Genomic DNA, 20,138 nt, shown 5'->3' with positions numbered 1-20,138 from the left:
TGCCCCCTTCCCGGAACCTTTCTGCGCGGCCGCCGGGCCCGCCCGGCCCCTTCTGCGCGCCGCGCTGGGGCTGCCCGCCGCGCTGCCTGATCCCCGCTGCCCATTCCCGGCCCCGCCGGCAGCGAGCGGCGCCGCGCCCCGTGACCGCCGGGAGGGGCGGGCGGAGTCGGGCCGGGAGGCGCCGGGAGGGGCGGGCGGAGCCGGGCCGGGAGGCGCCGGGAGGGGCGGGCGGAGCCGGGCCGGGAGGCGCCGGGAGCCGCGGCGGGGGAGGAGGAAAAGAGCGGCGGTTTGTCAGGCGAACGGCGAGGCGCGGGCTCGGGCAGGTCCCCCGCGGGGTCCTTCGGCGACGGGAGCGGAGGGAGCGGGATCGGCGGCGCGATGAACCTGGAGCTGCTCGGTGGGAATGGGAATGGGAACGGGAATGGGAACGGGAACGGGAGCGGGAACGGGAGCGGGGGGCTGCGGGAGCAGCAGGAGGCGGGAATGGAATGGGGAGGGAGCCGGGAGCGGGGGGCGGCGGGGGCGGGACGGCGGCGCGATGAACCTGGAGCTGCTCGGTGCGGACGGGAATGGGATGGGAATGGGAACGGGAACGGGGGCGGGCACGGAATCAGGGGGTGGCGCGGCTGGGAATGGGAGTGGAGCTGGGAGCGGGGCAGGACCGGGGACGGCGGGGCCGGGAATGGGGGGTGGCTGAGCCGGGCGGCTCCGGGGCTGGCCCGGGGCTGGTCCCGGTACCGAGCGGGGGCTCGGCGGGGCCGCCCCGCTCGCTCAGCCGCTGCCTTCGCGTTCCTTTGCAGAGTCCTTCGGCCAGAACTACCCCGAGGTAACCGCGCTCCCCGCCCCCGGAGCCGTCCCCGGGCTCTCCCCCGGCTCTCCCCCGGCGGCGGGGGCGGCCTGACCGGGCGCGGGCGCTGCGCTCTCCCCGCAGGAGGCCGACGGGACCCTGGACTGCATCAGCATGGCCCTGACGTGCACCTTCAACCGCTGGGGCACCCTGCTCGCCGTGGGCTGCAACGACGGCAGGATCGTCATCTGGGACTTCCTGACCCGCGGCATCGCCAAGATCATCAGCGCCCACATCCACCCCGTGTGCTCGCTGTGGTGAGCGCCGGAACCGCGCTGCTGCCGCCGGCACGGGGCACGGCCGCCTTGTCCCCGGTGCTGCGGGGCTGCAGCGGGACAGCTGGGGCTGCGAGAGGAGGGGAGAGGGACAGGGGGAGGACAGGGAGAGGAGAGGGAGAGGGAGAGGAGAGGGAGAGGGAGAGGACAGAGAGAGGAGAGGGAGAAGAGAGGGAGGGGAGAGGAGAGGAGAGGGAGAGGGAGAGGAGAGGAGAGGAGAGGGAGGGGAGAGGAGAGGAGAGGAGAGGAGAGGAGAGGAGAGGAGAGGAGAGGAGAGGAGAGGAGAGGAGAGGAGAGGAGAGGAGAGGGAGAGGACAGAGAGAGGAGAGGACAGAGAGAGGAGAGGGAGAAGAGAGGGAGGGGAGAGGAGAGGAGAGGAGAGGGAGAGAGAGAGGACAGAGAGAGGAGAGGACAGAGAGAGGAGAGGGAGAGAGAGAGGACAGAGAGAGGAGAGGACAGGGAGAGGAGAGGGAGAGGAAGGGGAGAGGGGGAGGAGGCTCCCAGGGAGCTTTGGGTTCTTTCGCTGCTTAAAGGGCTCCGGGAGAGCTGGAGGGGGAGTTGGGATAAGCGGGAATGGCTGAAGGGGATCTTGGGAAGGAATTCTTCCCTGGGAGGGTGGGGAGGGGCTGGGATGGAATTCCCAGAGAATCCCTGGAAGTGCCCAAGGCCAGCTCGGAGCAGCCTGGGGTGGGGGGAGGTGTCCGTGCCCGTGGCAGGGGTGGGCACAGGATGACCCTTAAGGTCTTCCCACCCCAAACCATTCCACGATTCCATGCTTTTTGTCAGGAATTGCACTTTCCCTAAGGACTTTCTACCTGCCAGGCTCTTTCCAAAGCTGTCCAAATTCCCTCTGAGCCTGCTCCTTTCCCCCCTCCCGGCTGTGTTTGACACTTTTAAGGAATAACTTTACCGGGAATTGCCTCCCTGTGCTGCAGCTGGAGCCGGGATGGGCACAAACTGGTCAGTGCCTCCACCGACAACATCGTGTCGCAGTGGGATGTTCTGTCCGGGGACTGTGACCAGAGATTCCGCTTCCCCTCGCCCATCCTCAAAGTCCAGTACCACCCCCGGGACCAGTAAGTGCAGTGGGAAAAGCAGGGGATGCTCCCAGTGGGATGGAACCAGCGGCTCTTTGGATTTTCTTCTGTTTCCCAAAGGAATCGTTGGGGTTGTGGGGTTGTGTTGGGATCAGGTTTGGGAGGAAGCTCCTGGAGATGAGTGTGGAAATGTGTCCTTTGCTTTAAAACCGCTGCACAAACTTGGAGAGGAAAAGGAAATGAAAGTAAACCCCAACTTGACATCATTTTGCTGTCCAAGTACCAAAAACAAGACAACAAAAATCGAAGTATCCTGCATTCCTTGATCCACGCCGCTGCTTTTTGCTTTTCCTCTAAATGTGGGAATCATTTCCCAGAGAGGGAATTCCCAAGCTTTCCCTTGCAGGAACAGGGTGCTGGTGTGTCCCATGAAGTCGGCGCCGGTGATGCTCACCCTGTCAGACTCCAAGCACGTGGTGCTGCCTGTGGATGACGACTCTGACCTCAACGTGGTGGCCTCGTTCGACAGGAGAGGGGAATACATCTACACGGGCAATGCCAAGGGAAAGGTGAGTGCCCCCGCCTCCCAGCTGGGGTACCAGGGCACGGCCAGGCTGGGCAGCAGCTGGAATTTGCCCATGGAAAAGCGGGGTCAGGCTTTGGAACTGCCCAGGGAGGTTTGGGGTGCCCGTCCCTGGAGGTGTCCAAGGAATTCCTGGAGGTGGCACTCGGTGCTCCAGGTGGGGATGGGGCACCCCAAGAGGTGAGGGGCACAGGGGTGGGTTTGGGGAACAGGAACAGGGTTTGGGAACAGGTGAGGGGCACAGGGGTGGGTTTGGGGTTTGGGGACCCGTGAGGGGCACAGGGATGGGTTTGGGGAACAGGAACAGGTACAGGGATGGGTTTGGGGAACAGGAACAGGCACAGGGATGAGTTTGGGGAACAGGAACAGGTACAGGGAAGGGTTTGGGGAACAGGAACAGGTACAGGGATGGGTTTGGGGACCTGTGAGGGGCACAGGGGTGGGTTTGGGGACAGGAACGAGTTTGAGGACCAGGAACAGGCACAGGGATGGGTTTGGGGACCAGGAACAGGCACAGGGATGGGTTTGGGGACCAGGAACAGGCACAGGGAAGGGTTTGGGGAACAGGTGAGGGGCACAGGGATGGATCTGGGGAATGGGTGAGGGATTGGTTGATGATCCTGGAGGGATTTTCCAACCTCAGAGATTCTGGGATCTTTGACTTTGCTTTTGACACATTTTTGGGATCTTTTCCCAGCGTTCCTGTCCCAGCAGCTCCTGCAGTGTCCCTGGGTGGGCTCAGAGGGTTCTGTTTCGGGGACTGAGTGACGACAAAGCCACTGATTGTTCTCTGTCTGCTTAATCTTCAGATCTTGGTCTTAAAAACAGACACTCAGGATCTTGTTGCTTCCTTCAGAGTGACCACAGGGACCAGCAACACCACGGCCATTAAATCCATCGAGTTCGCCCGCAAAGGGAGGTGAGCGCCTCCGGGGACAGCCCCAAACAGCAGAGAAACTCTTCAAAACCCCACAATTCTTTCATGGGATGGGATTTTTAATGGTTTGGGTGGTTTTTTTTTAATGTTCTATCCCTTTTCTGCTGCAGCTGCTTCCTGATCAACACGGCCGACCGGATCATCCGCGTGTACGACGGGCGGGAGATCCTCACCTGCGGCCGCGACGGGGAGCCCGAGCCCATGCAGAAACTGCAGGACCTGGTCAACAGGTCAGGGGCACGGGGCTGTGGGGTTTGGGGTGTGGGGAGCAGGTCAGGGGCACGGGGCTGTGGGGTTTGGGGTGTGGGGAGCAGGTCAGGGGCACGGGGCTGTGGGGTTTGGGGTGTGGGGAGCAGGTCAGGGGCACGGGGATGGCTTCAGGGTTTAGGGAACAGGAACGGCTTTGGGGAACAGGGGAGGGGCTCAGGGGATGGGTTTGGGGTTTGGGGAACAGTGACAGGCACAGGGGTGGGTTTGGGGAACAGGAATGGGTTTGGGGAACAGTGACAAGCTCAGGGGTGGGTTTGGGGTTTGGGGAACAGTGACAGGCACAGGGGTGGGTTTGGGGAACAGGAATGGGTTTGGGGAACAGGGGAGGGGCTCAGGGGATGGGTTTGGGGTTTGGGGAACAGGGACAGGCACAGGGATGGGTTTGGGGAACAGGAATGGGTTTGGGGAACAGTGACAAGCTCAGGGGTGGGTTTGGGGTTTGGGGAACAGTGACAGGCACAGGGGTGGGTTTGGGGAACAGGAATGGGTTTGGGGAACAGTGACAAGCTCAGGGGTGGGTTTGGGGTTTGGGGAACAGTGACAGGCACAGGGAAGGGTTTGGGGAACAGGGGAGGGGCTCAGGGGATGGGTTTGGGGTTTGGGGAACAGTGACAGGCACAGGGAAGGGTTTGGGGAACAGGAATGGGTTTGGGGAACAGGGGAGGGGCTCAGGGATGGGTTTGGGATTTGGGGAACAGGGACAGGCACAGGGTGCTCAGCCACTGGAAAAGGCTCCCCAGGGAATTGTCCCGACCCCAAAGGCTGTGGGAAGTTTGGACAACGCCCTCAGGGATGCACTGGGGGGGATTCAGGGGGCTCTGTGCAGGGCTGGGGGTTGGATCCCCGATCCTTGCGGGTCCTTTTCCCCTCGGGATCTTCCCTGTTGGGTGATGCCAGGGCTGGGATCAGTTCCCATCCCACAGAGGGTGTAAAATAACCCCTTTTCCCTGCTCCGTGGTTTTCCCTGGCTGCAGGACCCCCTGGAAGAAGTGCTGCTTCTCGGGGGACGGCGAGTACATCGTGGCGGGCTCGGCGCGGCAGCACGCGCTCTACATCTGGGAGAAGAGCATCGGGAACCTGGTGAAAATCCTGCACGGAACCCGGGGGGAGCTGCTCCTGGACGTGGCAGTAAGGAGAATCCCTGCCGTTGGCATTCCTTGGGATTTGGGAATGAAACTCGGCTGATCCCGTTCGCTAATGAAGGTTTCTCCTCCCTTCCCGCCCTCGCTTCCTCTCCCGGTTCCTTCCAGTGGCATCCGGTGCGGCCCATCATCGCCTCCATCTCCAGCGGGGTGGTTTCCATCTGGGCTCAGAACCAAGTGGTGAGTGAGGCCTTGGGATCATTCCCGAGTGCTCAGTGAGGCCTTGGGATCATTCCCGAGTGCTCAGTGAGGCCTTGGGATCATTCCTGAGTGCTCAGTGAGGCCTTGGGATCATTCCCGAGGGCTCAGTGAGGCCTTGGGATCATTCCTGAGGGCTCAGTGAGGCCTTGGGATCATTCCCGAGTGCTCAGTGAGGCCTTGGGATCATTCCCGAGTGCTCAGTGAGGCCTTGGGATCATTCCTGAGTGCTCAGTGAGGCCTTGGGATCATTCCCATGGGATCAAGGCCTGCCACGAGGTATCCAGGGAAATTTTGGCTGCTCCTGGATCTCTGGAACAGTGTCCGGGAGCAACCTGGGAGGGTGAGAGGTGTCCCTGCCCATGGGGATTGGGGATCCCTTCCAACCCAAACCATTCCAGGTGCTGCTTTAGAGGGGATATTGGGAATAAATTCTTCCCTGGGAGGGTGGAGAGGGGCTGGGGTGGAATTCCCAGAGAAACCGTGGCTGCCCCATCCTTGGGAGTGTCCGTGGCCGGCTTGGAGCAGCCTGGGATGATGGGAAGTGTCCCTGCCCATGGAATGGGATGAACTTTAAGGTCCCTTCCCACCCAAACCAGTCTGGAATTCCGTAATTCCTCACAACTCCATTTTTCTGTGTTGAAATCCTTGATGAAATCCCATTCCCACACTTTTTTTCACTTTTCCTGTTTAATTTTCCCTGGTGATTTGGAATGTGAGGAGACTCCTCCAACTCCAGCTGAGCTTTGGGTCAATCCTTACGGCTCCATCCCAGGGATATTTTCCATGGGAATTGTTCCCTCCTGGCTGTGCTCCTGAATTCCAGGAGCTCGGAGTGAATCCGGCTGGATGAAATCTGAGCTCCAGGCCGGGCTCTGTGATGGCCACGGAGATATTTCAGGAATATTCACGGTGCTGGATTTCCTCTGGAATTCATTCCTGCAGCTCCTGATTTGTTACGGGATCATGGACCTAAAGCAGGCTGGATTTTTGGTGCTTTTCTGGGATTTTCCTGGATTTTTGGTGCTTTTTCTGGGATTTTCCTCGATTTTTGGTGCTTTTTATGGGATTTTCCTTGATTTTTGGTGCTTTTATGGGATTTTCCTTGATTTTTGGTGCTTTTTATGGGATTTTCTTCAGTTTTTGGTGCTTTTCTGGGATTTTCCTGGATTTTTGGTGCTTTTTATGGGATTTTCCTGAGTTTTTGGTGCTTTTATGGGATTTTCCTGAATTTTTTGTGCTTTTATGGGATTTTGTTTGATTTTTGGTGCTTTTTATGGGATTTTCCTGGATTTTTGGTGCTTTTCTGGGATTTTCCTGGAGTTTTGGTGCTTTTCTGGGATTTTCTTTGATTTTTGGTGCTTTTTATGGGATTTTCTTCAGTTTTTGGTGCTTTTATGGGATTTTCCTGGATTTTTGGTGCTTTTTATGGGATTTTCTTTGATTTTTGTTGCTTTTTATGGGATTTTCCTTGATTTTTGGTGCTTTTTATGGGATTTTCTTTGATTTTTGGTGCTTTTTCTGGGATTTTCCTGGATTTTTGGTGCTTTTTATGGGATTTTCTTCAGTTTTTGGTGCTTTTCTGGGATTTTCCTGGATTTTTGGTGCTTTTCTGGGATTTTCTTCTGGTTTTGATGCTTTTATGGGATTTTCCTGAATTTTTGGTGCTTTTATGGGATTTTGTTTGATTTTTGGTGCTTTTTATGGGATTTTCCTTGATTTTTGTTGCTTTTCTGGGATTTTCCTTGATTTTTGGTGCTTTTTATGGGATTTTCTTCAGTTTTTGGTGCTTTTCTGGGATTTTCTTGGATTTTTGGTGCTTTTATGGGATTTTCCTGGAGTTTTGGTGCTTTTATGGGATTTTCCTGGATTTTTGGTGCTTTTTATGGGATTTTCTTTGATTTTTGGTGCTTTTCTGGGATTTTCCTGCATTTTTGGTGCTTTTTATGGGATTTTCTTCAGTTTTTGGTGCTTTTCTGGGATTTTCCTGTAGTTTTGGTGCTTTTCTGGGATTTTCCTGGATTTTTGGTGCTTTTTATGGGATTTTCTTTGATTTTTGTTGCTTTTCTGGGATTTTCCTGGATTTTTGGTGCTTTTTATGGGATTTTCTTCAGTTTTGGTGCTTTTCTGGGATTTTCCTGGATTTTTGGTGCTTTTGTGGGGTTTTCTTTGGTTTTTGGTGCTTTAATGTGATTTTCCTGGATTTTTGGTGCTTTTCTGGGATTTTCCTTGATTTTTGGTGCTTTTTATGGGATTTTCTTTGATTTTTGTTGCTTTTATCGGATTTTCCTTGATTTTTGGTGCTTTTTATGGGATTTTCTTCAGTTTTTGGTGCTTTTCTGGGATTTTCCTGGATTTTTGGTGCTTTTTATGGGATTTTCCTAAATTTTTGGTGCTTTTATGGGATTTTCTTTGATTTTTGGTGCTTTTATGGGATTTTCCTGGAGTTTTGGTGCTTTTTATGGGATTTTCTTCAGTTTTTTGTGCTTTTCTGGGATTTTCCTGGATTTTTGGTGCTTTTGTGGGGTTTTCTTTGGTTTTTGGTGCTTTAATGTGATTTTCCTGGATTTTTGGTGCTTTTCTGGGATTTTCCTGGAGTTTTGGTGCTTTTTATGGGATTTTCTTTGATTTTTGGTGCTTTTATCGGATTTTCCTGATTTTTTGGTGCTTTTTATGGGATTTGCCTGACATTGCAGAACCACAGAATGACTGAGGTTGGAAAAACCCCTCGCAGATGATCAATTCCAGCCATTCCCAGCTCTATCCCTTATCCCCAGGTGCCACATCCACGTTTTAAACCCCTCCAGGATATTTCGTTGTGTTGGATTGAAGGAATCCAAGGAATTCTCCTCACAGCTGCTCTTTGTATAAATCAAACCCCCTTTTTTACCACCTTTATTTTTAGGAAAACTGGAGTGCCTTTGCCCCTGATTTCAAGGAGCTGGATGAAAATGTGGAATACGAGGAGAGGGAATCGGAATTCGACATCGAGGACGAGGACAAGAGCGAGCCAGAGCAGACAGGTCCAGCCCAAACCCTTCCCAGGGAATTCCCAGCCTGCCTGGAATCCTTGGAATCCTTGGAATCTGTGGTCTGGCCGCTTGGTGGTGCCCAGAAACCACGGGGGAAAAAAAAATCCTGGGATGTAAAAAAAAAAAACACCATGGAAATGAGGATTATTCCCAGCTCTCCTCATCAGCAGCCTTGAATGCTTCCTATTCAAGCATTTCCATCATTTCATTCATTGGAATTTAGGAATTTGGGGCAGTTTTTATCTTCACTGTAACGTTGGTTTTGTGGGAATGAAGCATCCAAATCAATTTAAGCAGGTGGAGGAGTGGATGAGTGGAAAAAACCAAAATATTTTGGAGGGTTGAAGTCCTCTCCCTGCCTTTATTCCTGGTGGTTTTTAGGGATAGCTCTGGATTAGACCACGGGAAAATGAGGTAAAAACCAAATGGGTGAAAAAGGAACAGTTGGAGGTTTGTTTTGTGGTAGAATAGGAAATATTTTAGGGGTTTTTTGTGCTTTGATAGGAAATATTTTAGGGGTTTTTTTGTGTTTTAACAGGAATTATTTGAGGTTTGTTTTGTGCTTTAATAAGAATTACTTTAGATTGGTCTTGTGGTTTAACAGGAAATGTTTTAGGTTTGTTTTTTGCTTTAATGGGAAATATTTTAGGGGTTTTTTTTTGTGTTTTAATATGAATTATTTTAAGTTTGTATTTTGCTTTAATAGGAAATATTTTAGGGGGTTTTTGTGCTTTGATAGGAAATATTTTAGGGGTTTTTGTGTGTTTTAACAGGAATTATTTTAGGTTTGTTTTGTGCTTCAATAAGAAATATTTTAGATTTCTTCTTTAATAGGAAATATTTTAGCTTTGCATTTTGCTTTAATAGGAAATATTTTAAGTTTGTTTTATATTTTAATATGAATTACTTTAGGTTTGGTTTGTGCTTTAATAGGAAATATTTTAGGGGTTTTTTCTGCTTTAATAAGAATTATTTCAGGTTTGTATTTTGCTTTAATAGGAAGTACTTTAAATTTGTTTTGTGCTTTAATAGGAAATACTTTATGAATTCTTTTGTGCTTTAAAAGGAAATATTTTAGACTTGTTTTGTGCTTTAATAGGAAATACTTGAAATTTGTTTTGTCCTTTAATATAAATTATTTTAGATTTTTCTTGTGCTTTAATAGGAAATATTTTAGGGTATTTTTGGGCTTGAATGTGAATTATTTTAGATTTGTTTTGTGCTCTAACAGGAAATATTTTAGGGTTGTTTTTTTTTTTTTTTTGCTTTAACGTGATAAGGAATACTTGGAGTTTGTTTTCTCTTTTAATTTAATAACAAACATTTTAGTGGGGTTTTTCCTGCTTTAATAGGAAACATTTCAAGTTATTTTTTTGCTTTAATTGAATAGGAAACACTTCAGGTCTCTTTCCTACTCCACTCCTGCCCGATCAGGCGTTCAAGCACAGCCAGCCCTGCTCTTCCCAAGCCTTTTCCCTTCTCTTTCCCGCCTTTAATTCCCGTTTTTCCCGGATTTCCAGGTGCTGACGCCGCGGAGGATGAGGAGGTGGACGTGACCAGCGTGGATCCCATCGCCGCCTTCTGCAGCAGGTGCCAGAACCTTGTAATTAAAACATTCATCCCCAAATCCTCACTAATACAAATGAATTAACCTTTATAAAACACGACATTCGCTTTATGAAACACAACGTTCCCTTCATGAAACACAAAATTCCCTTCGTAAAACAGAAAATTCCCTTCATAAAACACAAAATTTCCTTCGTAAAACAGAAAATTCCCTTCATAAAATGCAACATTCCCTTCATAAAACCCAACATTCCCTTCATAAAACCCAAAATTCCATTTATAAAACACAAAATTCCCTTCATAAAACCCAAATTTCCCTTCCTAAAACCCGAAATTCCCTTCATAAAACCCAACATTCCCTTCATGAAACACAAAATTCCCTTCGTAAAACAGAAAATTCCCTTCATATAACGCAACATTCCTTTCATAAAACCCAAAATTCCCTTTAAAAACCCCAAATTCCCTTTATAAAACCCAACTTTCCCTTCATAAGCCCCAAAATTTTCTTTATAAAACCCAACATTTCCTTCATAAAACAGAAAATTCCCTTCATAAAATGCAACATTCCCTTCATAAAACCCCAAATTCCCTTTAAAAACCCCAAATTCCCTTCATAAAACCCAACTTTCCCTTCATAAAACCTAAAATTTTCTTTATAAAACCCAACTTTCTCTTCATAAAACCCCAAATTCCCTTCATAAAACCCAAAATTCCCTTCATAAAACCCAACATTCCCTTTAAAAACCCAAAATTCCCTTTGTAAAACCCAGCATTCTCTTTATAAAACCCCACATTCCCTTCATAAACCCCAACATTCCCTTCATAAACCCCAACATTCCCTTCATAAAACCCAAAATTTTCTTTAAAAACCACAAAATTCCCTTTAAAACCCCAGCATTCCCTTCATAAAACCCAAAATTTTCTTTAAAAACCACAGAATTCCCTTTAAAAACCCAACTTTCCCTTCACAAACCCCAACATTCCCTTCACAAACCCCAACATTCCCTTCATAAACCCCAACATTCCCTTCATAAAACCCAAAATTTTCTTTAAAAACCACAAAATTCCCTTTAAAAACCCAACTTTCCCTTCATAAACCCCAACATTCCCTTCATAAAACCCCAAATTTTCTTTAAAAACCACAGAATTCCCTTTAAAAACCCAACTTTCCCTTCACAAACCCCAGCATTCCCTTCACAAACCCCAGCATTCCCTTCACAAACCCCAACATCCCTTCACAAAACCCAACGTCCCTTCACAAACCCCAGCATTCCCTTCACAAACCCCAGCATTCCCTTCACAAACCCCAACATCCCTTCACAAAACCCAACGTCCCTTCACAAACCCCAGCATTCCCTTCACAAACCCCAACATTCCCTTCACAAACCCCAACATTCCCTTCATAAAACCCCAAATTTTCTTTAAAAACCACAGAATTCCCTTTAAAAACCCAACTTTCCCTTCACAAACCCCAGCATTCCCTTCACAAACCCCCTCTCTGGAACCCCATAAACACAAAACGCTGCTTTTAAACCCCCCCCCCCCGACGTTTCTCGCCCTCAGCGACGAGGAGCTGGAGGACTCCAAGGCCCTGCTGTACCTTCCCATCGCTCCGGAGGTGGAGGATCCCGAGGAGAATCCCTACGGGCCCCCTCCGGACGCGGTGCAGAGCTCCCTGACGGACGAGGGGCTGGGCTCCGAGAAGAAGCGTCAGAGCTCCTCGGACGGGCCCCAGGCCCCCAAGAAAAAACCCAAAACCACCAACATCGAGCTCCAGGGAGTCCCTAATGACGGTGGGTGGGAGCTGGGCCGGGATTCAGCTCCATCCTGTGCCTCAGGGAGGGATCCAATCCCAGGATTTCAGGGGTTTTCTTCCTTGCTTGGGTGTTGTTCTTACAGCAGCTTGAGAGCTGTGGGTTTGGGGGGTGGTTTAAAAGCTGGGAATGAGGGAGGAATCCTGAAATTGGGTTGGTTTTTTTTTTTTTATAGGGTTGTGGAATGGTTTGGGGTGGGAAAGCCTTAAGGATCTTCCAGTCCCACATCTTCCATGATTCTGGGGTGCTCCAGCCTGGCCTGGGACACACCCAGGGATGATGAGGCAGCCAGAGCTTCTGTGGGAATTTCAGGAAGGAATCCTGAAAAATTGGGATTTTTTTATAGAATCGTGGAATGGTTTGGGCTTGGAAGAGCTTAAGGATCATCATGTTCCCACCCCTGCCATGGGCAGGGCACCTTCCCCGATCCCAGTTGGTTCCAAACCCTGTCCAGCCTTGGGGACTTCCAGGGATGGGGCAACCACAGCTTCTCTGGGAATCTCAGGCTCTCCCAGGGAAGAATTCCTTCCCAAAATCCCATCTGGCGGTGGGAACCCATTCCCTTTATCCTGCCATCCATCCCTTATCCCAAACCCCTCTCTGGGATCCCTTTAGGAACCAGAATTTCAGGATTATTCCTACATTTTGCAGGATAACTCACCCAGAATTCCCATTTTTCCCTGCTAACTCACCCAGAATTTTATTATTCACACATTTTGCAGGATAACTCACCCAGAATTCCATTATTGACACATTTTAAGGAAAGAACCACCCAGGATTTCACTATTCACACATTTTGCGGGATAACTCACCCAACATTTTTTTATTATTCCCACATTTTGTGGGATAACTCGCCCGGAATTCCCAGTTTTCCTGCTAACTCACCCAGAATTTCATCATTATTCCCACATTTTAGGGATAACCCACCCAGAATTCCCATTTTCCCCTGCTAACTCACCGAGAATTCCCATTTTTCCCTGCTAACTCACCCAGAATTTCATCACTATTCCCACATTTTAGGGATAACTCACCCAGAATTCCCATTTCCCTGCTAACTCACCCAGAATTTCATGATTATTCCCACATTTTAGGGGTAACTCACCCAGAATTCCATTATTGATGCATTTTAAGGAAAGAACCACCCAGGATTTCACTATTCACACATTTTAGGGATAACCCAGTCAGAATTCCCATTTTTCCCTGCTAACTCACCCATAATTCCCAGTTTTTCCTGCTAGCTCACCCAGAATTCCATTATTGACACATTTTAAGGAAAGAACCACCCAGGATTTCACTATTCACACATTTTAGGGATAACTCACCCAGAATTCCCATTTTCCCCTGCTAACTCACCCAGAATTTCATCATTATTCACACATTTTGCAGATAACTCACCCAGAATTTCATCACTATTCCCACATTTTGTGGGATAAGCCAGCCAAAATTCCCATTTTCCCCTGCTAACTCACCCAGAATTCCCATTTTTCCCTGCTAACTCACCCAGAATTCCCAGTTTTTCCTGCTAACTCACCCAGAATTCCATTATTGACACATTTTAAGTAAAGAACCACCCAGGATTTCACTATTCCCACATTTTAGGGATAACTCACCCAAAATTCCCATTTTCCCCTGCTAACTCACCCAGAATTTCATCATTATTCACACATTTTGTGGGATAACCCACCCAAAATTCCCATTTTCCCCTGCTAACTCACCCAGAATTCCCATTTTCCCCTGCTAACTCACCCAGAATTCCCATTTTCCCCTGCTAACTCACCCAGAATTTCATCATTATTCCCACATTTTGCAGATAACTCACCCAGAATTTCATCATTCCCACGTTTTGTGGATAACTCACCCAGAATTCCCATTTTCCCTGCTAACTCACCCAGAATTTCATCACTATTCCCACATCTTAGGGAATAACCCACCCAAAATTCCCATTTCCCCTGCTAACTCACCCAGAATTTCCCACATTTTAGGGAATAACCCCCCCAGAATTTCACCGCCCACCCATTTTAGGGATAAACTCACCCCTGAATTCCCATTTTTCCCCTCGCTCGCAGAAGTCCATCCGCTGCTGGGGGTGAAGGGAGATGGTAAATCCAAGAAGAAGCAAGCAGGCAGGCCTAAAGGATCAAAAGGTAAAGACAAAGATTCTCCATTTAAGCCGAAACTCTACAAAGGGGACAGAGGTTCTTTACCTCTGGAAGGAGCAGCCAAGGGCAAAGTGCAGGCGGAGCTGGGCCAGCCCTTGCCAGGTAAGGAACCACTGTCACTGTCCCTGCTTGGTGGCCTTTGCTTCGTGCTCACCTGACTCCTTAGAGGCCTCTGTAGCTTCCCAAAAATTCTCCCTCCCTGCTCAGCTGCTGGCAAGGAGAGGCAAAATGGGGTTTTTGAAGGAAAATGGCAGCGTTTTGAACGTTGGAAATCTGAGTGAAATCCCTTCACGGGGAGGAAGGGTTTTGTGGGTGCTGAGAGCTGTTCCTAAACAGAACCCCTGGAATTCTGTCAATTGCTTCCCTCAGCTCCTGCAGAAATCCTAAAATAGCTGGATTGGGGTTGATTTTGGAGGGGGGGAAATGGGAATATCGGAGGATTCTGCAGTTATTTTGGGCCATCCTTAGCAGGCAGAGGGACACAGAAGGCAGGAGAAAAGGAGCAGCAATTGTGATTTGTTGGGAAACAAACGCTGGGATAAAAGCCAGCAGCTGGATTTGCCATTCCCAGCTCTGCTGCAGCCTCCTTGAAATTCCAGTGGCCACAAACCAGGATAAATCTGGGATTTTCCTCCTTCACAGCTGCTGCAAACCAGGAGAAATTTGGGGTTTCCCCCTTTTGTTGCTGGGTTTTGCTGTGTGCCAGAGCAGGACAGTTGCAGTCACCTCCGTTGGCTCCCAGCCTGAGCCTCAAACATTTCCCATTGTCCAATTTCCTTCTTTTTTTGGGGAAAAGCTCCTCCCAGCCCAGCACAGAGAGCACAGTTTGGCTGCAGTGCTGATTTTTTTTTCGGTTTTTATTGAAGATTCTAATCCAGAACTCGGGGTTGGGACGCAACCGAAAGATCCAAAGATCCCAAAGATGGATTTGATGGATCCAATTTTGCATTTCCTTGAGCTCAGCAGCTGCTGCCGTGGATTTTAGGCTTTCCAGGAGTGATTTATTCCCTCTTTCCCTCCCCTCACTGCTGCCCACCCTGCTCCTCGTCCCTCCTGCTCAGCTCCTCGGTGTCGCTTGTCCTGATCGTTGTTATTTTGCAGGGATTTGGGATTCTTTTATGGAAAAACCTGGGGGATGTTCTCTGGGCATCTTTCCACCTGGAAAAATCCGGGAATGGAAGAGCCAAGGAGCATCCTTGGGTGGGATTTGGGAGGTGCTGGGCTGGGATTTGCCTCGTGGGGGATTTTTTGGGGGCGATTTTCCAAGACTTTTGGGTGTTTTCAAGGATGGCAGGGATCACCTGGATGGATGGGGCTGGTTTGGAGATCATTCATTGCATCAGCAGCCTTGTTAATTGTGGCTTTTATCACTGCTAATTAACACAACAATGTAATTAACAACAGAAATGAGGCAGGATCACGGCTGGGAACCTGAACGTGTCCATTTCCAAGGAGAATTTCAATCCTTGGCTTCCAAACAATGCTGGATGCTCGGATTTTCCGTGTTTGAGGGGCTGGATGAGCCGGGTGTGCTTTTAGAGAAGTGCTTTAATATTTAATTAACATTTAATTAACATTTAATTAACATTAAGTCTCGCTCAGCCCTGTCAGGGGGTGCTGACTGTAACTTTGTCATCAGCTGCTGTCCCTAATTCCTTGTTTTCTGTGGAGCTTGGCGTCACTTCCTTGCTGGAGAATCCCATTCCCAATCCCTCTGGAATGTTCCAAAAGCAGCAGCAGAGCAGCCAAGCTCCTTTCCTGGATTTTCTGGTTTTGCCCCTCCTTGCCCAGCCCCGTTTGGGGAGGATTTTGGGGTGGATTTGCTGTTGGTGCTGTTCCAACCCAGCAACAGGAAACATCGGGATTATTAGGACTGGGATAGGATTCCTGAGCCAGCACAGCAAGCTGGGAATTTGTTTTCCTCAGAAACCCAAATTCCACTCAATTTTCCCATCAGCTGGAGGTGGCAGAGCTCCCTAAAATCTGCTTGGAGTCTTTGCTGCCTGTGCTGGCTTTGAGGTGTTTTCCATGCGGGTTTGGGATGAAGGGAAATAGGGAAAAATCCCTGCCTGCGATGGTGAGGAGTTCCCAGAGGAGCTGTGGCTGCCCCTGGATCCCTGGAAGTGTCCGAGGATTGAGCTTGGAGCACCCTGGGATCGTGGGAAGTGTCCCTGCCCATGGAATGGGATGAGCTTTAAGGTCCCTTCCCACCCAAACCGTGGCATTCCATGAGAATCCATATTGGGATGGATTCCTGACCTCCTGCAGCCCTGACCTGAGAGGATCCAGCAGATTCCCAGTGGATCCCAGTGCTGGAATCTCTGTAGGAGTCACCATGTGCAGGGACAGAACCCATCCCTTGGCTCTTCCCAATCCCACAGAAATCCATGGAATTCTCTCTGTCCTGTGCTCTCTTCACCCCTTGTACCTAAAATTCCCATTTTGGGCCGCCAGCTTTTCCTTGGGCTTCCAGCACATTCCAAATTCCCGTGCCTGGATCCAGGCTCCCTTTCCCATCCCTGCTGCACGGAGTGGGAATTCTGCCACAAGTTTTGGGGCTGAAACAGCTGCACAGGGAGGGATTTTCCCTGGAAAACCTTGGGGATGTCCGTGCAGGAGCTGCATGGCTGGGCCTGGGAGCAGTGCTGTGAGCTGGCAGCAAACGTTAAGCTCAGATTTTGGTGTTAAACTCAGCTTTGAGCCTAAACAACCCGAGCAGTTCCATCATTTTATAGTCTCCAATAAAATCCTCTGCTCTGCTTTCACCCAAATTTAGGTGAAATTTGATTTCCTTTTTTTTTTTTTTTGCTCTGAGATTTTGAGAATTAAGAATCATTTGGCACCGGGTAAGTTTGGGAATAAAGAATTTCTGAGCCCTGCCGTGTTCCCAGAATCCCAAATAAATCCCAGAGCTGTCTATGAGCAGTCTCTTGGTGCTGAAATTCCGTTCTTTAGCCACAAAATCTTACTTTTCCCTGGATTTTTTTTTTTCCTGCCCCGTTTGGGGCTCTCTGGTTTCTGGGAGCCTCTGGATGGGGCTGCTCACTCATTTTTCCCATCTCTGGTCTCTTTAGCAGGTGGTGCAATCTCAGAGTTGCTATGAAGACTCCTCTCCTCTATTCCCTGTCCTCTTTCCTCTCTTGGCACCCCAGTGTGGCAACGCTGGAGCGCTCGGTCCGGGAGGACTGGCCCAGCACAGACTGATCCCATGGATTCAGGGAGTGACTTGGGGCAGGAATGACTCTGCAAGAGGGAGCAGCCTCCGGCCCTCCGGCTGCCTCTCCATGGATCAGTAGCCCTTGGCAAGGAGAAGGCTTGGACTGAGCTCCAGTGGGATTTGTGGGGACAAATCCCTGTCCCAAAGCGACCTGGGCCCCTTCCCTGCCGCTCCAGAGCCTCTCCACCTTTTTCTCCTCAAACCTCTCATCATTCCCGGATGGAAGAACATCCCAAAGTGTGTATTTTTTATTCCTGACTGTATCCTGCAAACTCCCCTTTTCCACCTGGGAATTCCCATCTCGCTGAGCTGCGGCTGCTCCCGTTCCTGCCCAGCTTTTCCCGGGAAGCTCCGAGCTCCCTGCTGGCTGACAGGATGGGGGCAGAGCTGTTGATCCCAGGCCAGATTTTGAGGAATTTCCAGTGGGATGTGAGGAGCTGAGGCCCCCTCTGGAATCCACCTTGGTTTGGTGTTTATTTTTCCCGCTCTGCTGGTGGGAGAAGGAGCAAGTTTCGATCAAAAGTTCATTTTCCAATGGTTTTTTTTTTTTCCCAGCCTGTGATTCCCAAAGCTCTGCTGGAGCTCCCTCCCGTCCTCCCAGTGGTTTTGTTCCGGCTCTTCCCTGGGAGATGCTCCTTCAGGAATATCTGGGCTCCTCCTTCACTGGGAGATAAATTAAAACCAATTTTCTTTGAACTGAAACAGAACTTTTCCAAAGGGTTTCTGTTTTTCCCACTTCTGGGTTAAAAATGGAAGCTGGCAGCTCATTCCCAACCTTTCCTTCCTTTAGGATTTCCCTGTAAGAATGGGAATGGCACTTCCCCTGCCCAGTACCCACAGCCTGGCACCTGTTACCCCACACCAGCATCCCGATAAAAGGAAATTTCATTCCTAAATCCCGTTTTTTCCCCCAGACTTTGGAGTTTTCATTGCTCTCGGTATTCCCCCAGGTGGAATTTTTGGGATCATCACGAGGTGTTTAAATTTCCTGCACATCCTGCAGGCATTAAAAGCAGGAAGGGAATCATCAAGTGCTGAATTTGCAGCCACAACTCTGCACGAGTTGCCCGAGGTAGAAAAATGAGAGAAACCATTTGGAAATCAGAGCTTTTGAAATTGTTCAAAACTCGACATTTTCCTTTCCAGCTTTGGGGACACTGGGTTCATTCCATGACATTTATGACCACGAGTGTAAAATTGGATTTTTGGGGGGTTTTTTTCTGCTTCTGGGGTGACTCTGTCCCGTCAGAGCCACCCTGGCTGCTGTGCCTGACCCCCTGGGCTTAAAAATGCACAACTTCTGCAGGTTGGGGTGAAGCACTGAACTCACCCCGAGCTCCAGTTCCCCTCTCTTCCAACCCCTCTGTACAGTGGAAATTCCCTGCATTTGTTCTCTTCCAGCTCTTCTTTCATTTCCTGCTTTGTTCCCATCCTTATTTTCTTTCCTGGTTATTCCCATCTTTATTTTATTTCCTGATTTCTTTCCCATTTTTATTTCCTGGTTATTTCCATCCTTATTTCATTTCCTGCTTTATTCCCATTTTTATTTTCTTTCCTGCTTTATTCCCATTTTTATTTTCTTTCCTGGCTATTCCCATTTTTATTTTCTTTCCTGCTTTATTCCTATCCTTATTTTCTTTCCTGGTTATTCCCATCTTTATTTTCTTTCCTGGTTATTCCCATCTTTATTTTATTTCCTGATTTTCCCCCCATTTTTATTTTATTTCTTGGTTTATTCCCATCTTTATTTTATTCCCCAGTTTATTCCCACCCTTGTTTTCCTTCCTGATTTATTCCCACTTTTATTTTATTTTATTTATTTTATTTCATTTTTATTTCCTGATTTATTCCTTATTTTATTTTATTTTACTTTATTTCCTGATTTATTCCCACTTTTATTTTATTTTATTTTTTTATTTCCTGATTTATTCCCACTTTTATTCTATTTTATTTTCTTTCCTGCTTTATTCCCACTTTTATTTTATTTTATTTTATTTTATTTTATTTTATTTCCTGCTTTATTCCCACTTTTATTCTATTTTATTTTATTTTGTTTTATTTTATATTATTCTATTTTCTTTCCTGCTTTATTCCCACTTTTATTTTATTTTATTTTATTTTATTTTATTTTATTTTATTTTATTTTATTTCCTGCTTTATTCCCACTTCTATTTTATTTTATTTTATTTTATTTTATTTTATTTTATTTTATTTCCTGCTTTATTCCCACTTCTATTTTCTTTCCCAGTTTTCCCATCCTTGTTTCCTTTCCCATAGTTTTGTACAGTCCCGGCTCAGCTCCCGCGGTGCCCAGCAGTGGTGGTGGTTTTGTGTTTGTAAATAAAGAGGTACCTCCCATTTCCTAAAATCCGGGGGTAAATCTTGGCTTTTCCATGGAAATGTTGGGGTTTACATCCTGCTGGAATTTGGGAACCTCATGTTTGGGCTTTCCAGCGGGAATTGGGTTGGTTTTATTGAAGAGAAGGAGTAAATCTGGAGTAAAACCAAACCCTGAGTGCTCCGAGCTTTACTCAGGGGATGGAATTCCCAGAGAATCCATGGCTGCTCCATCCCTGGAAGTGTCCAAGGCCAGGCTGGACGGGGCTTGGAGCAGCCTGGGGTAGAGGGGGAGGTGTCCCTGCCCACGGCAGGGGTGGGATGGGATGGGATTGAAGGTCCCTTCCCACCCAGGCCAGTCTGGAATTCCCAGATCCCTGAGTGCGCTCGGAGCCAGGCTGGGAAAGGGGAGCTGAACACGGAGCTCCAAGGAGGATTGGGGCTGCAAAATCCCCCTCCTGGAGCTTTGGGAATAAATCCGGATGTTCCTTATGTACGGAAAAACTTGGAAAACCAAATCCCTGTGGGAATCCAGAGCTGCTGAGCAGGAGACTCTGATTATGGGATGCCTTTTCCATGAAACTCTGGCCAAAAACTCTGAGGAACGTGGTTCCATAGCTCCGTAGAACTGGGGGGGATTCCTCCGTGAGAAAACCTGGATTTTCCAGGGAAGAACACTTGAGCGTTGTTCTTGGGGATGCTTGAGCACCGCACGGATCCCTCT

At 48.7% G+C, this 20,138-nt stretch overlaps 1 protein-coding gene across 5 annotated transcripts; it reads left to right on the top strand.

Moving 5' to 3' along the window:
• Positions 1 to 294: 294 nt before the first annotated feature.
• Positions 295 to 19,044, top strand: RBBP5 (RB binding protein 5, histone lysine methyltransferase complex subunit). 5 transcript variants are annotated; one of them, XM_082296352.1, is made up of 14 exons: positions 295 to 397; positions 801 to 826; positions 932 to 1,104; positions 2,058 to 2,198; positions 2,566 to 2,728; positions 3,552 to 3,661; positions 3,790 to 3,909; positions 4,924 to 5,077; positions 5,200 to 5,271; positions 8,195 to 8,312; positions 9,842 to 9,911; positions 11,451 to 11,680; positions 13,768 to 13,845; positions 16,935 to 19,044. In XM_082296352.1, exons 1-14 carry the CDS (start codon positions 379 to 381, stop codon positions 16,961 to 16,963), a joined length of 1,503 nt encoding a protein of 500 aa, XP_082152478.1. In that variant the 5' UTR covers positions 295 to 378; the 3' UTR covers positions 16,964 to 19,044. The 5 variants fall into 5 exon arrangements, with proteins under 5 accessions (XP_082152478.1, XP_082152477.1, XP_082152479.1 ...); XM_082296351.1 differs by having other exon boundaries at positions 13,768 to 13,962; positions 16,935 to 19,043; XM_082296353.1 differs by having other exon boundaries at positions 16,938 to 19,042.
• Positions 19,045 to 20,138: the final 1,094 nt, after the last annotated feature.

This window comes from Coloeus monedula, assembly GCF_965178545.1.
Source record: "Coloeus monedula genome assembly, chromosome: 23".
NCBI classification, from domain to species: Eukaryota; Metazoa; Chordata; class Aves; order Passeriformes; family Corvidae; genus Coloeus; species Coloeus monedula.
This window is presented reverse-complemented; position numbering and strand designations above follow the sequence as displayed.